We start from the raw sequence: 19,935 nt of genomic DNA, 5'->3' as shown, positions 1-19,935 counted from the left end.
GAAGCAGTATGATGTAATGGTTTTGGAGCCAGACACATCTTGGTTCTAATCCTGGGTCTGTCATATATTAGCTGTGTAAGCAAACACCAAAGTATTAACATGTTACTACTACTACTACTACTACTACTACTACTACTACTACTACTACTATCATCATTATATTCATGTAAGTAGAAGGCTATAGGAACCCAGAAGAGGATGGGAAAAGAATATTTATACTAATAGCGATGTCTACTATGATTACACACTGGTGTATATGACACACACTGGCCAGCTACTGCAAATGCACATGTTGTCAACTTTGAAGCTATGACTGCCATCTTAGGCCAAGATGAGGGAGAGCCTAGTAAGTGTCCTTTCAAAAGGTACTCAATAATCTGTAGAGCGCTATAAGAATAGATGACTCCATGACTCCCAAGAAGATCAGCCCAAAGAAGACCTAGCAAAAAGGCATTTTCATACATCGGAAAGAGCACACTCTTTGCAGTCAGACAGTACCTTGCATTGTACTAAGCCCTATATGTTCATTATCTTCACACTCCTGGGGTCCCTCCCACATATTATGTAGCTTGCATTGTACTAAGCCCTATGTATTCATTATCTCAACATTTTTTGAAGGTTTGTTTTGCAGGATATTAACAGTTAGCTGTGGTCAAGAGAGTTTAAAGAACACAAGCTAAACAGGTTTCTTTATTGCAGCATTCTTTAGAGCTTTTAACGCACTAACATGTGGTGCAAGTATTTAAGAGGGTTTTTGCTTCTCAACCTTATCTGACCATGGAACTTGTGTGTGTGTGTGTGTGTGTGTGTGTGTGTGTGTGTGTGTGTGTGTGTAGCATCCCCTTGGACTATGGTTTCACAGAACACACTGGGATGTCTTACGTCGTCTTAGTAAATACTTACAAGATCTTTAAGAGAGATTCAAGGCTTAGAGAGCTTCCTTTGCCCAGGGACATGGTTTGTAAGTGACGAAGTTGGGAATTGGACTCAGTATTTAAAGCTCTGTCTGACTGCAAAGAGCATGCTCTTTCCGATGTATGAAAATGCCTTTTTGCTAGGTCTTCTTTGGGCTGGTCTTCTTGGGAGTCATGGAGTCATCTGTTCTCATAGCCCTCTACAGGTTATTGAGTACATTTTGAAAGGACACTTACTAGGCTCTCCCTCCTCTTGGCCTAAGATGGCAGTCATGGCTTCAAAGTTGACAACATGTGCATTTGCAGTGGCTGGCCAGTGTGTGTCCCCCACACATCGTGCGGGGGTCCTATCCTTCCTCTCGGACAGTGATACTGCAGAGCGTGGTAGAGGGAGAGCAGATATGACTTCTAGCAAAGGGGAGTGTATTCTGTGATCAGGAACTATACCCCAGACCTAACATCTTCATCATCACCAGGGAGGACTTTTTTCACTAGGTGAACCAGGTGAGGTGACTTACTGTATTTACTCACAACTAGGAGAAGTCAAGGTGAAGCTCGCTGACCAATCTGGAGAATGATGAAAACAGTGTAACTTCGCTCTTCTGTCCCAGACATTGTCAGCCATGAAATGGACCATTTCCTTTGATTCTCCCCAAAACTCCATAGGGTCATTATTACATGTGCCATTGAATGGGTGAGGAGACAGGCTCAGACAAAACTGGGGTTCCCATTCATGACACCAGGGCATCCCATAGTGTCCTAGCCCTGCCTTTGATCCCATTGGAACTGGGAGCTAAACTTTGGGCTGTGTGTTCATGGAAGCACAGGCGTCCATCCAGCTATTACTGGATGGCTCTCATCTGCTCTGTTTTGTTATTTGGCTTTATCCTAGTGGACTCCATTTGCTCTCACTGTGGAGTAGATGAATTAGGAGGGAAGACCGGTCACACTCTACCTCTGTATTTCAACTTGCCAAATGAAGTAACTGCCTGTCCTGAAATATTCTCCAAAACGAGTAAATAAAGCCTTACATTGCTCTCCCCTTGATCTTCACACTCCTGGGGTCCCTCCCACTGGGCTTGAAGGGTAGGTACCATTTATGTGTGCTGCCACCACCCAGTGGTACTTTCAGCCTGGATTTGCTGGGAGTGGGAAGGTGCTCTCAGAGGGAAGGCAGACATCGTCTCTACCCTCTTTGGCATTCGCAATGAGAAGGAAGCTCAAATTTGTAAAGTGCTTTTGGCTCCCTGAGTGTCCTTTGGTTGCGGGGTGCTAAGAGCTGGAAGCTTGTGAATTTTATCTTAGTGTCTCTACCTACCCCCTCTGACTCGATTTCTCCCCACCACTCCCCTTACCTCGTCCAACAGTTTGGAATATGCATTTGAGTTGTGTGGAGAGTGCTTCCAAGGAGTGCAATATTTTGGACATAGAAACAGTCTTATAAATATATTTCAGAACCAAGTGACAATAAAATGAGTTAATCAAAAACTATGAAGGGAACAAAGCCAGTTTTAGTTTATTGCAGAACATATAGTTTAAATGGATGAAAGCAAATATCTGATCAGCCACCTGCAATTTCACTTTTTCCATTCAAAGCAGAGAAAGAATAAAAATCTAACACAAAGAACATTTCCATTAAATGAAATGTCTTTCACCAAAAAATAAAGCCTAGACAGCTTTTCTTCAGGGAAATAATCCAGGGTGTAAGTCTCTGGTGGTAACTTCGGAAGGGCAAAATATTTACCAGTTTCCATAGCTCTTGTTTATTTTACAGAACGCAGTGTGAACACACGAGCCTTTGTGGCCGCCTCAGAGGGGATCCGGCTGAGCACTGGCTGTCCCTCTCTGGGTTGGGGGCTGTGCAGGGAGGGCAGGGGCAGCAAGGACCGCCTCCATCACCCGGGACGTAGTGCCTGGAGCCTGCGCTTCCTGCTCTGAGGTCTCTGCTGTTCCCTGGTGGCCCAGTGCTTAATTTTCCTGCATCTTCTCCCAGATCCTTGGCTGGGGTGGGTGGTGCGTGGTCACCTGCTGTGTCCCTTCTCTGACCTGGGGTTTTGAAGACTTCAGTTTTCCCTTACCATATTCTCTGTAGGCGGTTCTTCTGTCTTTTTTGAATTTAGAACTGCAGCCTGCTCTCATTCCGGTTCCTTCCTGGGAACAGTCCCACCTGGCCCTGGAACCCGGTGGGTGAGACAGGCCGGGCTGGAGTTGGCCTGTCCTGGTGCAGGAGTGCCACCTGCTGGCGTGTTTGCTGCCTAACCGGACAGGTGATGCCGCTGCAGAGCAGGCCGCTGGTGCTTTCGCTTACCGTGAGTGGGAAAAGGGCTTTCTCAGGGGCCAGATTCTGTCCCCTGCCTCGGGCACGCTTCATTAAAGCTTCCTGGGGAAATAAAAATAAAATAAAAATCCCTGGAAGAAGAGGCTTAACACCTGATTTTGGCCATCTAATAAGGTCTATTGTCCACTCTCAGGATCGTGGGAAAATTGTATTATTTTTTCTTGAATTTAGATATCTAAAGTTCACATTTAAAAAGACATATATAAAAAGTATGATTGTCTCCTTTCTCGTTTCATCACTTTTGCCACTTAAAGGTCTAAATATAGATCCCTTGATTGGCCATTTTCTTGGCATCACCATCACACCATCACTCAGGACAGAGTGAGGCCTGGGGAGATGAGAGATGTCCCCCTCCTCCTTCCACTCCCAGGCCTCGGAGGCCAGTGCCTTCCTGGGCCTTCCCTGGACCTTCCCAGCCCCTAGGGGAGCACTGGGCTCCTGGTGCCGGCTCCTGCCTCCTCTGTCCTGCTCACTGTCACCAGGGTTGTCCTTATTTGGCACTCTTCTCTCTGAGGCAGGGTCCTGCTTACAAAGCGTTGGGGTGTGCCTCGCCTACCATGTAACCCCCCTCCCCAAGCAGACAGGGAAGGCCTCTAGAATCTTCTAGATATCCACAAGGACTTTCCATCCTCTGTTCCCACTCAGAATTCCTTCTCCTTCCCTCTGCCCAGGTCCTTCCCACTCAGCACAGATGCACCTTTGTGAGGCCTTTCTGGAGCACCCCAGCCTCCACAAACATTTCTTTTGCACTGCTGTGGCTCTTGAATTTCCCATTTTTAAAAACAGCTTTATTGAGGTATAATTTACATACAGTAAACGGTACCTATTCCAAGGGTATAATTTGATGAGTTTTGACATATGGACATTCCCATAAAGCCATCATCACAATCATGATAATGAACATTTCCGTCAGCCCCCATAGTGTCCTTAGGCCTCTTTTGAAGGGCTAGCCCCCGTCTCCCACCCCCAGGCAACCACTGCTCTGCTTTCTGTCCCTAGAGATACATTTACATTTTCTGGAATTTTCTATAAATGGAATCATGCAGCGTGTACCTCTTCTTCTTCTTTTTTTTTTTTTTCCTGTCTTCTTTCACTCAGTATGATACTTTTGAGATCCTTTCATCTTGCAAGTTTCCATAGTTTGTTTTCATGGCTGAGTAATATGCCACGCTGTGAATGTATCACAATTCATTTCTCTCATTCAACTTTTCATTGATGGGTCTTATTTCCTCAGTTTAAGTGTCAGCCATTTGAGGGCTGGGATGGGGTTTTCGGTCCCCCCACCCCTCCCACGGCCCCGGCAGTGTGACCTGCTCATGGCAGGCACTGTGATTACGGATGAAGGCAGCTGGAGTGCAGAGAGCACGTGGTGTCTGGGGCCAGAATGTCAGGTTCAATCCCGGGATGCCCCTCTTGGTCACGTTCCTTGTCTGTGTCTCCATGCATCATTTGTACGTGTAGATAATGACAGTACTTCCCTGATGCGGTTATTGTAAGGTGTATAAAGTGAATGAATGTAAAGCCCTTAGAAAGGTATCTTGAACATATTTAATGCTAGTTATTGCTGGGAAGCAGTAGAGCATGGTGTCAAAAAGATGGCGTGTGGGTTCATATTGTAGCTCCGCTGCTGTGGTGGTGTGACCTAAGCAGGGGCCTCAGCTTTCTCCTTTGACAAGAGGGTAACACAAATGTTCTCACCAGGGGGCTGCAGTGCGGATTAGAATCATTTATATAAAACCCATAGAATAGGGGTGCGGGCGTGGCACAGTCTGTTAGCGGCTGCCTTCAGCTCAGGTCAGGATCTCCGGATCCTGGGATTGAGCCCTGAGTCAGGGCTCCCTGCTCAGTGGGGAGTCTGCTTCTCTCTCTCCCTCTGCCCCTCCCTACCAGCTCACACGCGCTCTCTCTCTCTCTCTTTCAAATAAATAAAATCTTAAAAAAACCCCATAGAACAGGGGTACATAGCATATGTTCTTCAGACATTGGCTGGTATTATATACTGAGTGAGGGGAAGGTATCAGGGTCAGAGAGTTTAATCCTGGAGGAAGAATGCAGCTTGGGGGAAGGGTGTTCTCCCTGGAGACCTCTGATCTTCCTTCTCAGCTGACTGATTGTTGACCATGGAAACAGATGGAATAAATAAGACCTTCTTGACCTGGGAATTTTTTAGCTTTTGAACTACTGCATAAGAATGTATTTATTCAGGGGTGGGCAATTTATTTTATTTATTTGTATTTAAATTCAATTAATTAACATATAATGTATTATTAGTTTCAGAGATAGAGGTCAATGATTCATCAGTGCTCATTACATCACGTGCCCTCCTTAATGTCCCTCACCCAGTTACCACATCTCCCCACGTACTGCCCCTCCAGCAGCCCTCAATTTGTTTCCTATGACTAAGAGTCTCTTATGGTTTGTCTCCCTCTCTGGTCTTGTCTTGTTTTATTTTTTCCTCTCTTCCCCTATGATCCTCTGTTTTGTTTCTTAAATTCCATGTGGAGTGAGATGATATAATTGTCTTTCTCTGATTGACTTATTTCGCTTAGCATAACAGCCTCTGGTTCCATCCATGTCATTGCAAATGGCAAGATTTCATTTTTTTTCTGATGGCTGAGTAGTATTCCATTGTGTGTGTGTGTGTATATATATATACATCTTCTTTATCCACTCATCTGTCGATGAACATCTGGGCTCTTTCCGTAGTTTGGCTATTGTGGGTATTGCTGTTAAACATTGGGGTGCAGGTGCCCCTTTGTATCACTACATTTGTATCTTTGGGGTAAATACCCAGTAGTGCAATTGCTGGGTCTTAGGGTAGCTCTATTTTCAGCTGTTTGAGGAATGTCCATACTGTTTTCCAGAGGGGCTGCACCAGCTTGCATTCCCACCAACAGCCAGAGAGGGCTCCCCTTTCTCAGGGGTGGGCTATTTAAACGTGAATTTAATTTTAACTCTGAATTTGACTCGCTGATTGAGCGTAGAGGGATTCCTGGTTCTGGCTTGGCGGTCCCCGTCTGTGCTGGTCACAGTCTGCACCACTGAGGCGGGCCTGGGTGCCCTCCCTTTGCAGGTGAGGAAACAGGCCCGGGGAGTGTAGCCCCACACTGGAGTTCAGGTCTCCCTGACTTCACAGCCCTCCTACAGTGGGGCTGTCTGCAACTCTGGGAAAGCTGCTTGAACCTGTCATCTGCCCTCTCATCTCCCACCACTCCCGGTACCAACAGTGTGACAAGTTTGAGAGTCCCGCTGTCCTCCCCTCAACTCTTCCTGCCGCATCCATGTCTTATCCATTCCAGGAATAAATGGAATCTGTTTCTCAAGCTACACGCCCGCTTTGGCTTGGGAAATGGCCAGCTGTGTGGCACGGGAGTGCTCACCTTCTTGCCTTGCTTCATTTTAGCGCCCGTGGTGCTTCTCCAGCTCTTTTCCTTTCAGAGCCTAACACTGCCTTCCAGCGTGTGTTCATCTGTGCGGCTCTCACGGAGGCATGGCTCAGGCACTGCCCTCCGAGGGGAGGCCGAGCCCGGGGCGGGGGGGGGGGGGACTGACTTCCATGACCTCTGAGGCTTTGCGCCCCCAGTGTCCTGGGCCCTCTCTGAAACTCGTTTTCCTTCAGTTCCTGGAAACCTGGGTCCCAGCTCACCAGCCCTGCCAGATCTGCATGTGCCTCCGTGGGCGGAAGGTCAATTGTACGTCACAGCCCTGCCCCACGGCTAGAGGTGAGCTCCCCGCTCCCTGCTGCTCCCGGGGGAGGAAGGAGTCCCTTGAGGCCCTGGCCACCCCGTCTGCATACCTGCTGGGCCAGATACAAACGTCTGTTTCCTCCACCCCTCCTGCCCTACCCTTCCTTCCCTCGCTGGGCTCGGGGTACCCTTTTTTTGTGCCCGGAGTAGACACTCTCAGAGGTTAATCCTGCCCCCCACACCGCATCCCCACTTTGGCCATCAGTCTCAGAGTCCCCTTGGCCCGATGACTGGTGGGCCTCCCATGAAGGGCCCGTGCTGGTTTTCTGCAACATTTCGAAGGCTGCAGGCTGCGGCATCATTGATTTCTCTGACTTCTGTGGCCTTCTCCCTCAGCTCCCACGTGTGGCCCGTGTGAAGTGGCCCGTCTCCACCAGAACGCAGAGCAGTGCTGCCCGGAGTATGAGTGTGGTATGTGTCCCACTCTGGGCATCTCTCCAGGGCCCAGACCCCAGCCCCAACCCCAGGTGGCCCATGCGGCAGGTGGCTACAGGGCACATGTGGGCTAAGGCACAGGGTGCGCCAAAGGAGGGGGGTAAGGGCTGACTGGCTTTTCCAAAAAAAAAAAAAAAAAAAAAGGCAAGATTATGCTCTGGAACGTAGGATTTGCTTCCCAGGAAAATTCTGCACTGAATTATAAAATGTAAGGTTTGAAAGCATTAAAAAAAAAGAATGGGGTAATCTCTGGTGGGGGGCAGTGCAGAGATTTACTGAAGAAAAAGTCATGCCAAAGTAACCCATGTGCCTTTTTTGATAAAATCCTGAGCATACCAGCTATAGAGAAGGCCACACACAGGGCACCTTGATTTCAGCAAGTGATTCGTCAAAGGGTTTCCTTATAGGCTTGCAAACTCCACGGTGAGTAATGGGCTGAGTAAGTAGTGTAATGAGATGGATCCAGAGCTGATGGAATTACAGTTGTTAACATGACAGAAAATCTCCAGTGCCCCGTCGCTGTCCTGTCCAACGTGTTTATTAATTGGACGGATGAGGACATAAAGCACAGGCATGTCAAATTTGTAGTGATGCAAATCTTTGAGGGAGAGCAAATAGATCAAGGGACAATCTAGGGGTCTAAAAAAGAATGAAATCATCTGAGAAATTTATTTATGTGATGGAATTTATAAGGCATAAATAGAAGTCCTGCGTGGAGGGAGATGTGGTTTGAGACAAACTTGTGGAAAATAGGTCTCAGAATGTTAATGGTAGAGAGAACTGGGGCATCCTGTAGTTCAAGCCCCTCATTTTATAGATGTGATTAAGCTTCTACCATCTGCCAGACAATTTGCCTCCATTATTTCATGACATCTTGAGACTGACCCTGGAAAGTAGCCTTCCCCACCTTGCAGAAGACGAGACCGAGCTCCCAGAGGGTTCGGGTGACTTGGCTTGGCTGAGATCTGGAAGTCCCAGCAGTGACAAGAGTAATCAACATGAGCTTATCATATGACTTGGATCTGTCTGTCTATCTGTCTGTCTCTCTCTGTACCTATCACTTCTCCCCTTCTCTCCCTCCATCTCCAGCTCCTTCTCATCTTCATCATGCACCTAACACAGTAGAGGTCTGCCGGAATAGGAGTGTAGGGTGCCACGCACAATAGTGATCTTGCTGACCTCTGAGAGGGCCTCTCTCTTTCCTGGCCTCAGTGTGTGACCTGCTGAGCTGTGACCTGCCCCCGGCTCCTCCCTGTGAAGGTGGCCTCCAGATGACCCTGACCAATCCCGGCGAGTGCAGACCCAACTTCACCTGTGGTAAGGCCTCTGTGGATGACAAAGGAGTAGCATGGCTGCTGTCTCCTGGCCTGGGAAGGTGTCCTGTATTCTAGTGCATTGAGATCTGGGCTTTGGGTACATCTGGAACAGAGGGGGTCAGATCACACCTGGATTGAACCTTCCTAGCCACGTGCTGCGTGGCATACTGGGTGTGGGCGTAGCTCTAGGCACCTCCCTCTTGAGCTGCATTAAGAGACAGTCGGGCCTGAGATGGAGGAGCCTCCAGATCCAAGCTTTACTAACTCCCATCCTCCCACACACCATTGAGGGGAGGGAATGTTCCTTTGGTTTGTTCTCATCGCTAGATCTTACTCCCAAACAAATCTGTCAGTTTTCTCCCCCTTTGTGTATCTACTGAATCACCAAATAACATAAGGTTGGGCTAAAGTAAGACGTGGCAAGGAACGCAATTCCGTATGTAGCTTTTGAGGATACCCGCTTTATGTCAAGTGGAGCTCCTGTTCTGGTGATCTAGAGTCTCACTTGAGCTCCTAGAAGCAGGACCTGGAGGGTAAGAGGAGACCTCATTGTATTTGAAGGAAGTTGGGACGAGGCAAAGGACACAGGCAGGGGATTGGCATTTATAAAATTACACTGTGGGTTTGACGGGGTTGCTAGCATGCTTTCGTTCAGCATTGTTGGAGGATCTAAAACTACAGGGCATTGTTCTTGGTACCGAGCTGGCGCTAGGGTCCCAGAAGCTCCCAGCCTGTAAGAATGCTTGCCAGCGCATGGTGTGCCCAGGCCTGTCTGGGTCTTAGAGATTCTATGTCTGCTGTCTCCAAGATTCCATAGCTGGAAGGACCCTTCTTCTTCACAGAGTGGAGACCCAAGCAGCCTTCACTTCTCCTCCATTAGAATTCCTAGCTTCACATTTCTCCTTTTGATGAATGTTCCTATTTTTCCTGCAGACTAACTGCTTTTTGGTATGATTGAAAAATCCCACAGCCGCCAAGCTGGGCTCACGGGCACTTCTGATTTAATAGTCTGGGTCTGGAGTTTCCTTGGATCTTATATAAAGGCTGAATACTTAGGAGCCCTGGCTGAACACCCCCCCCCCCCCCGGCATGGCAGGATGGGGGCATCACCTCGTGCTGCCCCTCAGCCTGCAGGAAGGACGAGTGCCGAAGGGAGTCTCCGCCCCCTTGTCCCCCGCACCGGACACCGACCCTTCGGAAGACCCAGTGCTGTGATGAGTACGAGTGTGCCTGCAACTGTGTCAACTCCACGGTGAGCTGCCCTCTGGGGTACCTGACCTCAGCCATCACCAATGACTGTGGCTGCACCACGACAACCTGCTTCCCTGACAAGGTAGGGGCTGCTTCGTTCTGGCTGGGAAGATGGCCAAACATTGGCTCCTTGTGAACTATTTGCCTACCTAAACGTCCCCTCCTGCCCAAACTGAATGCTTTAATGGTGGGTGAGCAGTCAGCATTCCATCACAGCCTAAATGGACATTTAACTTAGCGCGGGAGGTATTTAGAGAGAACCTACCATGTTCTCAGCATGGCTAGGTGCTCAGTTTACAAGCAAGCTATAAGACACGGTCCCCACCATTAAAGAGCTTATTTTCTAGGTTAGTTAAGGAACTAATATGATAGCATGAATTATTAGTTAATAGTTTATTCATTTGTTAATTGCTATCAATTCATTCATGCAACTGTCCGTCTATCCATCTATCCTTTCTTCCATCCATCCATCCATCCATCCAATATTTACTGAGCAACAATTATGTTCTAGCAGAGCTGGTGCTTTGTTAGGTGTTATGGGAGAAATGTAAGATGCAGATGACTTATGATCTTGCTAGTATATCGAAGATAATTGTTTATAAATGGAATACAGTAAAGACAAGGGATGGTACAGCTGGTAAATGCAAGTAGCGGTGTTATGGGGGAGGGATGTACCAAGATGAACTATCATGAGCCAGAACTGTAGCAGGAAGACCTGGGCACACTTGGCAGCTGCTGGATTATTGACAGTGAGCCCTGGAGTGAATGCCAGGGAGAAGCCATGGTTCTCTTTCCCTGGATGCTTGCTGCTTACGGGCTGTCATTGCCTCCAAGATCTTTTTGGTGATTAGAGTTTGGAAATGCATTTTTAAAGAGGATAAAACTCATGCATTCATAGTGATTTCAGATTCAAAATATATTATAAGGTTTTACTTAACTTCTTTGATTTATACTTCTACCACTTCTCTTCTAAGTTGCAAATACGGGTTTCCTAACATAATTGACATAATTAGTTTTTTGCTTTATATTACAAGATGCCTAGAATAGTCTCAAAAATAACAATGCCAATATTATTGCTAACAATTATAAAACAATTGAGAGAGGTTTAAGATTTCTTTGCAGTTCTTTATTTAGCCTAGGAATATAACCCATTAGGCATATATGGTCAAAATCCTGGGTTTTAAAGTTATTTGAAATAATTATTTTCCTTGTGTGATCTTGCCACTGTCTTGATATCTAGTTAATCAGGTATTTCAGTTTGTCTTGCATTTTTAGGGCTTGCTTTTACTTCTCTTTTGATTTACCATTTTGTTACATGAAAGATACTATGGCATAATAACATAGTTACTCATAATGTTGTGACAAATAGCTTTGTACATCTGTCATTTTGTATTTCGGGCAATGTATCTTTTGAGATAGGTTCCTGGAAGTGAGATTGTGGGTGGTAACATTTTCTAGCAGGCTTCTTAATAGAAGAACAAGGGGTCTCATTCCATAAGTTCCTTATATAGCAGCTGGAAGACCGAGCAGGTAAAGGATAATGGCTTATAAATACTTGTACTGCTGTGATGTGTGTGAATGAGGGTGGAGACCTGCTCATAGCTTCAGAGGGCAGATTTGGGATTATGTCAAAACTGTCATTAAGTGTCCTGATCAAACAGTACCTCATTCCTACAGAATAAAGTGTGAGTGTTATGTTCAACCTGGCTTTACATACTCTGATCCCAATCAACCTTTGTAACTTCATTTCCCATATCCCTTCTGTAGCCTATAGTTTTTCCAAGTAGGATCCCTTGTCTCTCAAACATATCCCATTCTCTGTGCCCCAGATTCTTTCCTTGTTATGCTCGTTGTCATCTTTGGGCCTCAGGGGGGTGCCCGTTCATAGCCCCCGCTCACCTTCAGCCCACTCCTAATGGGACAGAGGGCTATGTGTGGATGGGTGCTAAGTCCAAGGACCACACTGGGTGTGAGGATTAGGGAACAGTTTTCTGTGTGACATGGGAGGGAGTTAAACGTAGCTAAGGCAGTGATGAAACTGGCTTAAGGCAGCCAAGTGAGTTATTTCTGAGCCTGTGGTCCCAGGACTCCCTAGGGGCCACTAGCATACACGGGCAATGGCTCTCTAAGGCTGGTGGGCAGGGAAGGGGAGAGGGCAAAACCTTCATAAACATCCCTCCAGGTGGGCAGAGACCACGTTGGTTTTACATACTGCTGTATCCTCAGCACCTACAGCAGCTTCCAACACACAGTAAGTGCTTCCTAACCTCTTGTTGAAATGAACAGAATGAGTTCGCTCACCATAACCTTGTGTCTGCAGGTGTGTGTCCACCGAGGCACCATCTACCCTGTGGGCCAGTTCTGGGAGGAGGGCTGTGACGTGTGCACCTGCACTGACTTGGAGGACTCTGTGATGGGCCTGCGCGTGGCCCAGTGCTCCCAGAAGCCCTGTGAGGACAACTGCCGGTCGGTAAGGGGCGCAGAGGGGCTGGGCACTGCCTGGAGCAGGCTGGGCAGGAGGTCGGGGAGGGCGGTCCCAGGAAGGGGCAAGAAAGCCCCTTTAGGAACTTCTGGTTCCAGGCCAGAGGTGAGGGGAAGGAGGGGGCTGGGGCTGGGGCTGAGTGAAAGAAGGCGTGAGGAGAGGATTGCTATGCCATCCTTCTGTGAGTCCGTCCTTCTGTGAGTCCGTCCTTGGCTAATGGCCATGTCTGTTGTATGGTCTTGAGTCCAGAGGGCTGTGGAGTTGGTTTGAGTAGAAATTGGATTTAATGCCTACAAAGGAGGACCTGATTTTTTCCCATGTCTTCCCCTTCAACATCACTTCAGCCTGCCCCTAGAACAGACACACGCTCTGATTTTTCTGAGGTTTCCCCCCAGTTTCAATGTCCTACAGTGTCTACACAGATTGGTGATTTTTCAGACCACGTTTATAATTTCCGGGACAGAAAATATGATCCCTGCTGCCCCAATTCAGTTTTTAATTCTTCTGGTGGTGGCCTGCCCCCTAAGGCTCCTGTGTGCTCTGCGGCACTCTATTCTTGCACATTTCAGACTGATGAGACCCTAGAAAGAAGGGAGCAATGGTGTGCCGGGAAAATTGTGGATCAAATTCTGGTGCTATTATTATTATTCCTTCAGTGGTATCAGGAGATGATGATGGTAAGAGAGGAGTAGCCAGGGCAGACAAGGACATACATCTTGTGCTTGTCTTCATAACAACAGTGGAGCTAATGCTCTTGATGCTGGGTTGGAAGTGGGTGGTTTGATGATGGAAGGGAGGGCCTGAGTGCGAATCCTGAAGTCGGAGGGTCTACTCAGTTCGTCTGCTTTCTACCTGCCTTGCTAGTATTGAGGAGGAGCGGAGTTGCACGGCACCCTTGGGAGAGGATGATGCGGTGGTATCCAGGTGTGTCCACTGGGGACACTGAGTTTTGGAAACCTATTGGTCTCCATCCCCTCCCACAGGCCATGGAAGGTGATGGAAATAACTTGCTATCAAGCAAGAGAGTACTGCTTAGAGGTCATTTTTATAAAACCAGCACCCAGTGTGTGTATGTATATATATAATTTTAAGATTTTATTTATTTGAGAGAGAAAGTGCAAGGCAATGGAGGGGCAGTTGGAGAGGGAGAGGGGGAATCTCAAGCCGACTCCCCGCTGAGCATGGAGCCCGACTTGGGGCTTGATCTCACAACCCTGAGATCATGACCTGAGCCAAAAGCAACAGTCAGACGCTTAACCAACAGCCACCCAGGTGCCCCAGCACCCAATATATTTTGTGTATCAGTAGGGAGTTTTGATTGCAAAGAATGGACTCCACTCAAACTAGCTAATATTAAAAGGGGATTTATGGAAAAGATAGGGAATCTTAGAAATGAAATGCAGGAGATGTGAGTGGGCACCACAGTCATACAACATTTCTTTTTGTTTGTCCCATGAGCCCCTGTCTCTGCTTCCCTCTGCCCATCTGTTCCAGCCCCTCCCTGCAGGCTGAATGCCTCTGGGGGGAAGTTCTGCTTTCTCGTAGATTTCCTTTGTTTGTGGCTTTATGGGATCTGGCTTCAACTCGACACAGCTTTGCAGACCTAGGGTTCAGCCCTGGCTAATCTGACTTACTCAACCTTTGTGTTCCATAGAGTAACTTCTCAGGAAGAAAATTGATGGGCTCAACTCAGCCTAGGGATTGGGTCCTCTGTGCAGTCCCCACTCTGGTCGGGTCAACTGTTAGGGAGGGTGCAGGTCATGTGGTATACACCTGGCTATCTAAAGGCTGTGGTGCTGCAGGCAGTTTCACAAAGAAGATGGGTACAGAGGTCAGGGGAGTGGGTGGAGGTGGCCCTCGTGACTGTGTAATTGCTCGATGGGATTGTCTTAGAGACATGTCTATCTTAGAGACTGAATGTTTACACCTTCTGGGGAGAAGGCAGCCTTGTGGTTTAGTTCAAGCTGAGGGGATGGGGGAGGCTGTGTGATGTGCTGAGTTGCGGTGGGAGCTTCGGGGAATTGAGATGGCTTCATTCTTCAAGGAGGGTAGTCTCAGCTCCGGTCCAACTCCAGAGACATTTGGACTCACTCAGCTGAATTCATTTGCTGTCTAGGTTGTGACAACAAGCAAACCCAGGACAGCATAAAAAAAAAAAAAAAAAGAATAACATTACCATCACCCTCTGATTTTTCTTTTCTGAAGCCACAGTCTGCAGAAATAGACTTTCCCCAATCACCTCCGTAGTTCTCAGCTCTTCATGTCAGAAAAATGTAAAGCTAGCAAGGGGCATTGCAGGGTTCCCATGGAATTTTGTAGGTGGGCCTACATGCATATGGCCTTTCTTCCATGTTGACAGCAAGAGGAATTCCCAATCCTTTGTATGAATCTTGGAAGAGTTTTTCTTTGAAGGCTTATGACTGCCTGATTTCCTACCCTTAGATTCCAGAATCAGACTAAATCATGGAACCTTGGGAACTGTTCTGAGGGACTGAATATCATGCATTGTATTTTATTTATCCTTATGATTCTCTTCCAGAAGGAAGAAGAGGCAGGGCTGCTCTTTCCACTTGCCAGATAGGAAGCAGAGGATTAGCACAGGGAATGAAGTTGCCCGTAGTTCTACAGCTCACGGGAAGCCAGTAGCCATGGGAGTGTCCTGACTCCTGGCCCAGGGCCCATTCTGATGGGCTAGTATACTGGCAACACCAGCATTGCAAGGGCTGGTCTGATGCATCCAAGAGACAAGGGACCAGAGCTCCATACCTCCCACTTCTATGTCAGCTATGGTAATTGTGCTGCTAAATACATTAGGGATTTATTCTCAGGGCGTCTGTCTTCAGATTAGGTGGATATTAGATGGACTTAGTTCCATTCTTTTTTTTTTTTTTTTTTTTGGTAAAGATTTATTTATTTACTTGAGAGGGAGAGAGCAGGAGCGGGAGGGGCAGAGGGAGAGGGAGAGGGAGAGAAAATTCCAAGCAGACTCCCCACTGAGCGTGGAGCTCCATCCCATGATCATGACCTGAGCCAAAAGCAAGAGTCGGACGCTCAGTCGACTGCACCACCCAGGCGCCTCTGCTTAGTTCCATTCTTAAATGGGGAACCAGTGAAGACAGGATGGAGAAGAGTAAGGAGAAGGTGTGAGATGTAGATTTTTGAGCAGATGTAAGCTAGAGGATTTGGAGGAGTATAGGAAAAGGAGAGATGACATATAGGATGAACCCTGGTTGCATAGCAAGAAGATGGGGCTGTTGGAGGCGTGGAGGGAATCTTAGAAAGACAGCAGCCAAGAGATTTGGTGGTATGGCTAGGAGTACCCAAACGTGAGAAGTTGGTGGGGTTTTGAGAACAAGGCCTCTGGTCTGGAGTTAGCCAACATATGGACAACATGTTTGCCCATGATGGGGGGGGGTGGGATGGAGCAGCAGCAAACAGGAAGATTATGCGAATCCAGGTGACTCAGCACTCTGAGAGAGGCACACAAGAGTGACTCTAGGTCCCTAAAGGGATTAATGACTCTCTTCTGTGCTCCCCTGAGGCTTTGTTTCTTTTATGGCACTTTGTACATTCTGCTTGTAGTGGAAGGTGTCTAGATTGTACCATCCTAATTTGTTGGCTCCTCCAAAGTACCTAGTACGTCATAGATGCACAATAAACGACTAGAATCTCAGCTGATCAAGGACTGGGGACAGCTCAGTGGGCACTGTTGTGACGCAGGTGGGGATGTAAGTAGCTCCCATGCAGCTGGTGTGAAGTTGAGCCAATTCTCTGGAGAGCTTGCATTCCCCCCAGGGAGAGGCACCAGTGTTGTGTGCATCTCCTGACTCGGCCCTGCTCATGAGTGTGCTTGTGGAGCAGAGCAGGCTTGGCATCCACACCCATCCTGAACAGCTGCAGTCATTCCTTCTCTCTCAAGGACAGAGCTCCAAGATGAAGCACAGTCCTGGGTTCTCTTTCCATGGCTCCTGGGACAAACACACATAGCATTGTTTTGCCTGTTCTTTGTATATTGCTTCAGAGTTTCCGTGGAGGATTTCAGTCCAAGTCCCTAATGCTTTGGCCAGATGAGAGGACCTCCAAGAGGCAAGATAGGCTGGCCTACTTGCAGGACCGTGGTCTCCCTGACAGACTTTCTGGAAAAGACCAATCTGTGTACTTTCTTATCTTACTGTGCCCATAAACCACTAGGTAATATCAAGCAGTGACCAGGGGAAACCCAACTCTGCACATTGGTGAGAGGTCAAGGTGCTCATCTTGTATAGGTGGTTATCCTTGTAAGAGCAGAGACTAGGTCCCAGGCATCCTGACTGTTCTTCCCCAGTCAATAAGGGGCCCTAGATTTGGCCATGATAAAGATCAGGCCAGCTAGCTGCTGCTGAGTGAGTTCTGGGCTGTCTTTAATACTCCCACGGACTGGATCCTGGTCTGAGACTGGAAACTTTCAGAGGGCAGGGTTATATCTCTTCAGCTGGTGTAAGACCTAGCTTAGCGACTCAGGGGTTGACTCCTCCTAACCACTTCTGAGCATGATCCTGAGGCTGGTGGATGACAGAGATGAAAATGTTCACTCCAACTGGCCTGCAAATCCCCAAGGCTCAGGACACATACAGGGTGGATAAGAACACCTGTGTCTTTGCTCCTGGGCTATTCTAATCTCTGTCCTTTGTGTTTTTCCAGGGCTTCACTTACGTCATCCAAGAAGGCGAGTGCTGTGGAAGGTGTCTGCCATCTGCCTGTGAGGTGGTCATTGGTTCACCACGGGGGGACTCCCAGTCTCACTGGAAGAATGTAGGTCTGGGGCCCAGGCTGGGTAGGAAGGAGGGTAGTGACCTGACCAGCTTGGTTGGCCACCCTGTGGTCCAGTGCTGGCTTTGATTTCATCCCCCACCCTTTGGTATTCCCACAGGGAATTGCATCTGGCTGTGGTACTGTCCAGATGTTCCTTGGGGTTACTTGGCCCTTTATAGGGACAGTTGAGATTGCCTCAGATTTCCCATTTGGTGGATTTGGGGAGAGGCCCGGTTCCTTCCCGAAGAGTCCTGTGAACTCCGGGGGGATTTGTGTCCTCCTGTTCACCTGTGAATCTGAGGTCTGCTTCCCCTGAGTGCTTGGTATGGGACGGCCTCACCATCCTGCAGGTGTGGTAGGCCCACCACCGCCCCAAAGCTCCACACGTTCTGAGTACTGCCCTGCCCTGGGTCGGGCCACTCATCCACAGGCCTGGACGCTCCGGGGACAGATTGCTGGGCTGTGGGGGCCAGATGCCAGCATCCCTAGTCTCTTGCTATTTCCCTGTAGGAGTAAGTGGGAAGAGGCACCTGGCTAGGAAATGGGTGGAGTTTGCCTTCCACATCACTTCTGTGTCAGCCCATGCTGCCGTTTCTCAGTCAGAGTGCCCTAGAGCCTCTGAGCTCAGCTCACAGCTAGTGCCCAGGGTGGAGGGGAGTGTCCCCAGGCTTCCCTAAGATGGTGAAGACTGTGTCTGTAGAACCCATGGCTCTGAGCGAGGGTCTTGGTCACTGGGTGACTTTGACCCAGACTCACTGAAGGACTTGGGATGTGCCCCACTCCTTCCCTCTGTGGGTCTTACTCTAGGGGTGGGACTTAGAGTTAAGCTGGGGCTCATCCCCAGAGGCCAGATCAGCTCCCTGAGAGAACAGCACACCCCCATGGGGCCCTTGGCCCCAGCCTTGATCAACTCTAGTGCTCTAACTGCAGGTTGGCTCTCACTGGGCCTCCCCTGACAACCCCTGCCTCATCAATGAGTGTGTCCGCGTGAAGGAAGAGGTCTTTGTGCAGCAGAGGAATGTCTCCTGCCCCAAGCTGGACGTTCCCAACTGCCCCATGGGTTTCCAGCTGAGTTGTGAGACCTCAGAGTGTTGTCCCACCTGTCGCTGTGGTAAGGCGTGTATCCAGGGGCCCCACCTCCAAGCCTCTCTGTCCGCTAAGGGCTTCTGAATTTTTTGCCTTTTCGGCAACTCAGGGAAATGGGCAGAATCAAAGTCCTCCTATCCATTCCTAACGCTTTTGTGGGAAAGTAAGTAAGATGAGAGAAACATTACAGTTTCCTGAAGGTCATCACTGTGCTCAGTGGTGGCTTTCTACCACTGGACCTCCATTTGCTCATGTGAGTTAGTAAGTGGTAGACTTCTCAATCATTCACTGTGATGCCTCTGCTGGGAAAAGGTACTCCAACTTCCCACCCTAACCCTGCCAACAAACACACAAAATAGCGACTCTCTTCACCACCTGCTTGGAATTCTTTGGGACTTAAAGTTTCCAGAGTAGAATTTCCTTCTTTCAGTAGCCCAAGTGCCCTCCTACTCACTCCTTAAGTGTGGACCATTTAAAAAGGCTGTCCTCTTGAGGATGTGGGGGAGAGGGATCTTCTCACTGTGGGCTGCCTGCTCACAGGCCACCTGCCCTTCCTTGGCAGGCCTGGGGGGAGCAAGGCCACTGTGGTTCTGGCACTAGGACCCACAGCACCTGGGGGAGGGGTGGGGCGAGGGACTGCAGATGCAGGAGAGGGGCCCAGACCGGGAGAAGACCCTGAGGGGATCTGCCCTGCACTTTTCTCTCTCACCCAGAGCCCCTGGAGGCCTGCATGCTCAATGGCACCATCATTGGGGTAAGCCTTCTTTTCCAGGGTGAGTTGTGACTGTGGGAAGGGTGGACGGCTCAGTCGTTCTGAAGTGGAAGTGAAAGGAAGCAGGGAGCCCTATCCTCCACTTTTCGTTGCCTCCCGCTTCCGGGGCATCTTGGTACCCAGGCTCCCGCCATCTTGCTGACTCTCTAGGGCCTCACCTTCCGGCCTCCACTCAGGCTCATGAGCATCTCTTCTTCTGTGTGCAGAGAAGCACTCTGATGGCATGACACACATTTCAATCCATCCCCCTCTCCCACTGCTCAGGCTCCCTTTCCGGCATAAAAGCTCTGACTTACTATTGCCATACATGAGGTGGGAGGGCAGGGAGGGAGGGGGGCACTGGACACAGGAGGAGCATCAGGGCCATGGCTTATCTTGGCCACCAGGCCCCCTCTCCTAAGGCAGACAGCTGAGGTGAGTGGGAGGGTGAGGGGGTCAGGGTGCTGGGAGGCCTGACCCTGGTGCCTCTGGTTTCAGCCCGGGAAAAGTCTGATGATTGATGTGTGCACGACTTGCCGCTGCACCATCCAGGTGGGAGTCATCTCTGGATTCAAGCTGGAGTGCAGGAAGACCACCTGCGAGGCCTGCCCCCTGGTAAGAGGGTTGTCGGGGACCCAGGATCCCCAGATACTTGGGGGACCCAAGCACTGGAACCTCGCTGGCGTCTGTAAATAAAGCTTTTGTTATTTTCTGATTGTGGGCAATATTTCACAACTATAATGAAGAGTCTTGTTTTGCAAATTTAAAGAATAAACATAATATTTGCAGGGCTTATGGTACCATATTTACAGTTCTTTCTTTTTT

General features: G+C 48.7%; 1 protein-coding gene across 2 annotated transcripts in view; it reads left to right on the top strand.

The window, feature by feature from the left end:
- The window catches only part of VWF (von Willebrand factor), a 140,328-nt gene that overhangs the window by 110,363 nt on the left and 10,030 nt on the right, over nt 1–19,935 (top strand). For both annotated transcript variants that reach the window (XM_025851854.2, XM_073888725.1), the window contains 9 exons: nt 6,872–6,974; nt 7,335–7,409; nt 8,646–8,750; nt 9,877–10,082; nt 12,321–12,470; nt 17,163–17,273; nt 18,204–18,384; nt 19,073–19,113; nt 19,609–19,725. In XM_025851854.2, coding sequence (XP_025707639.2) covers nt 6,872–6,974; nt 7,335–7,409; nt 8,646–8,750; nt 9,877–10,082; nt 12,321–12,470; nt 17,163–17,273; nt 18,204–18,384; nt 19,073–19,113; nt 19,609–19,725 — 1,089 coding nt within the window. The remainder of the gene's footprint in view (nt 1–6,871; nt 6,975–7,334; nt 7,410–8,645; nt 8,751–9,876; nt 10,083–12,320; nt 12,471–17,162; nt 17,274–18,203; nt 18,385–19,072; nt 19,114–19,608; nt 19,726–19,935) is intronic.

This window comes from Callorhinus ursinus, unplaced genomic scaffold (assembly GCF_003265705.2).
Source record: "Callorhinus ursinus isolate GAN/ISIS: 27379988/994484 unplaced genomic scaffold, GSC_fseal_2.0 scaffold94, whole genome shotgun sequence".
NCBI classification, from domain to species: domain Eukaryota; kingdom Metazoa; phylum Chordata; class Mammalia; order Carnivora; family Otariidae; genus Callorhinus; species Callorhinus ursinus.
This window is presented reverse-complemented; position numbering and strand designations above follow the sequence as displayed.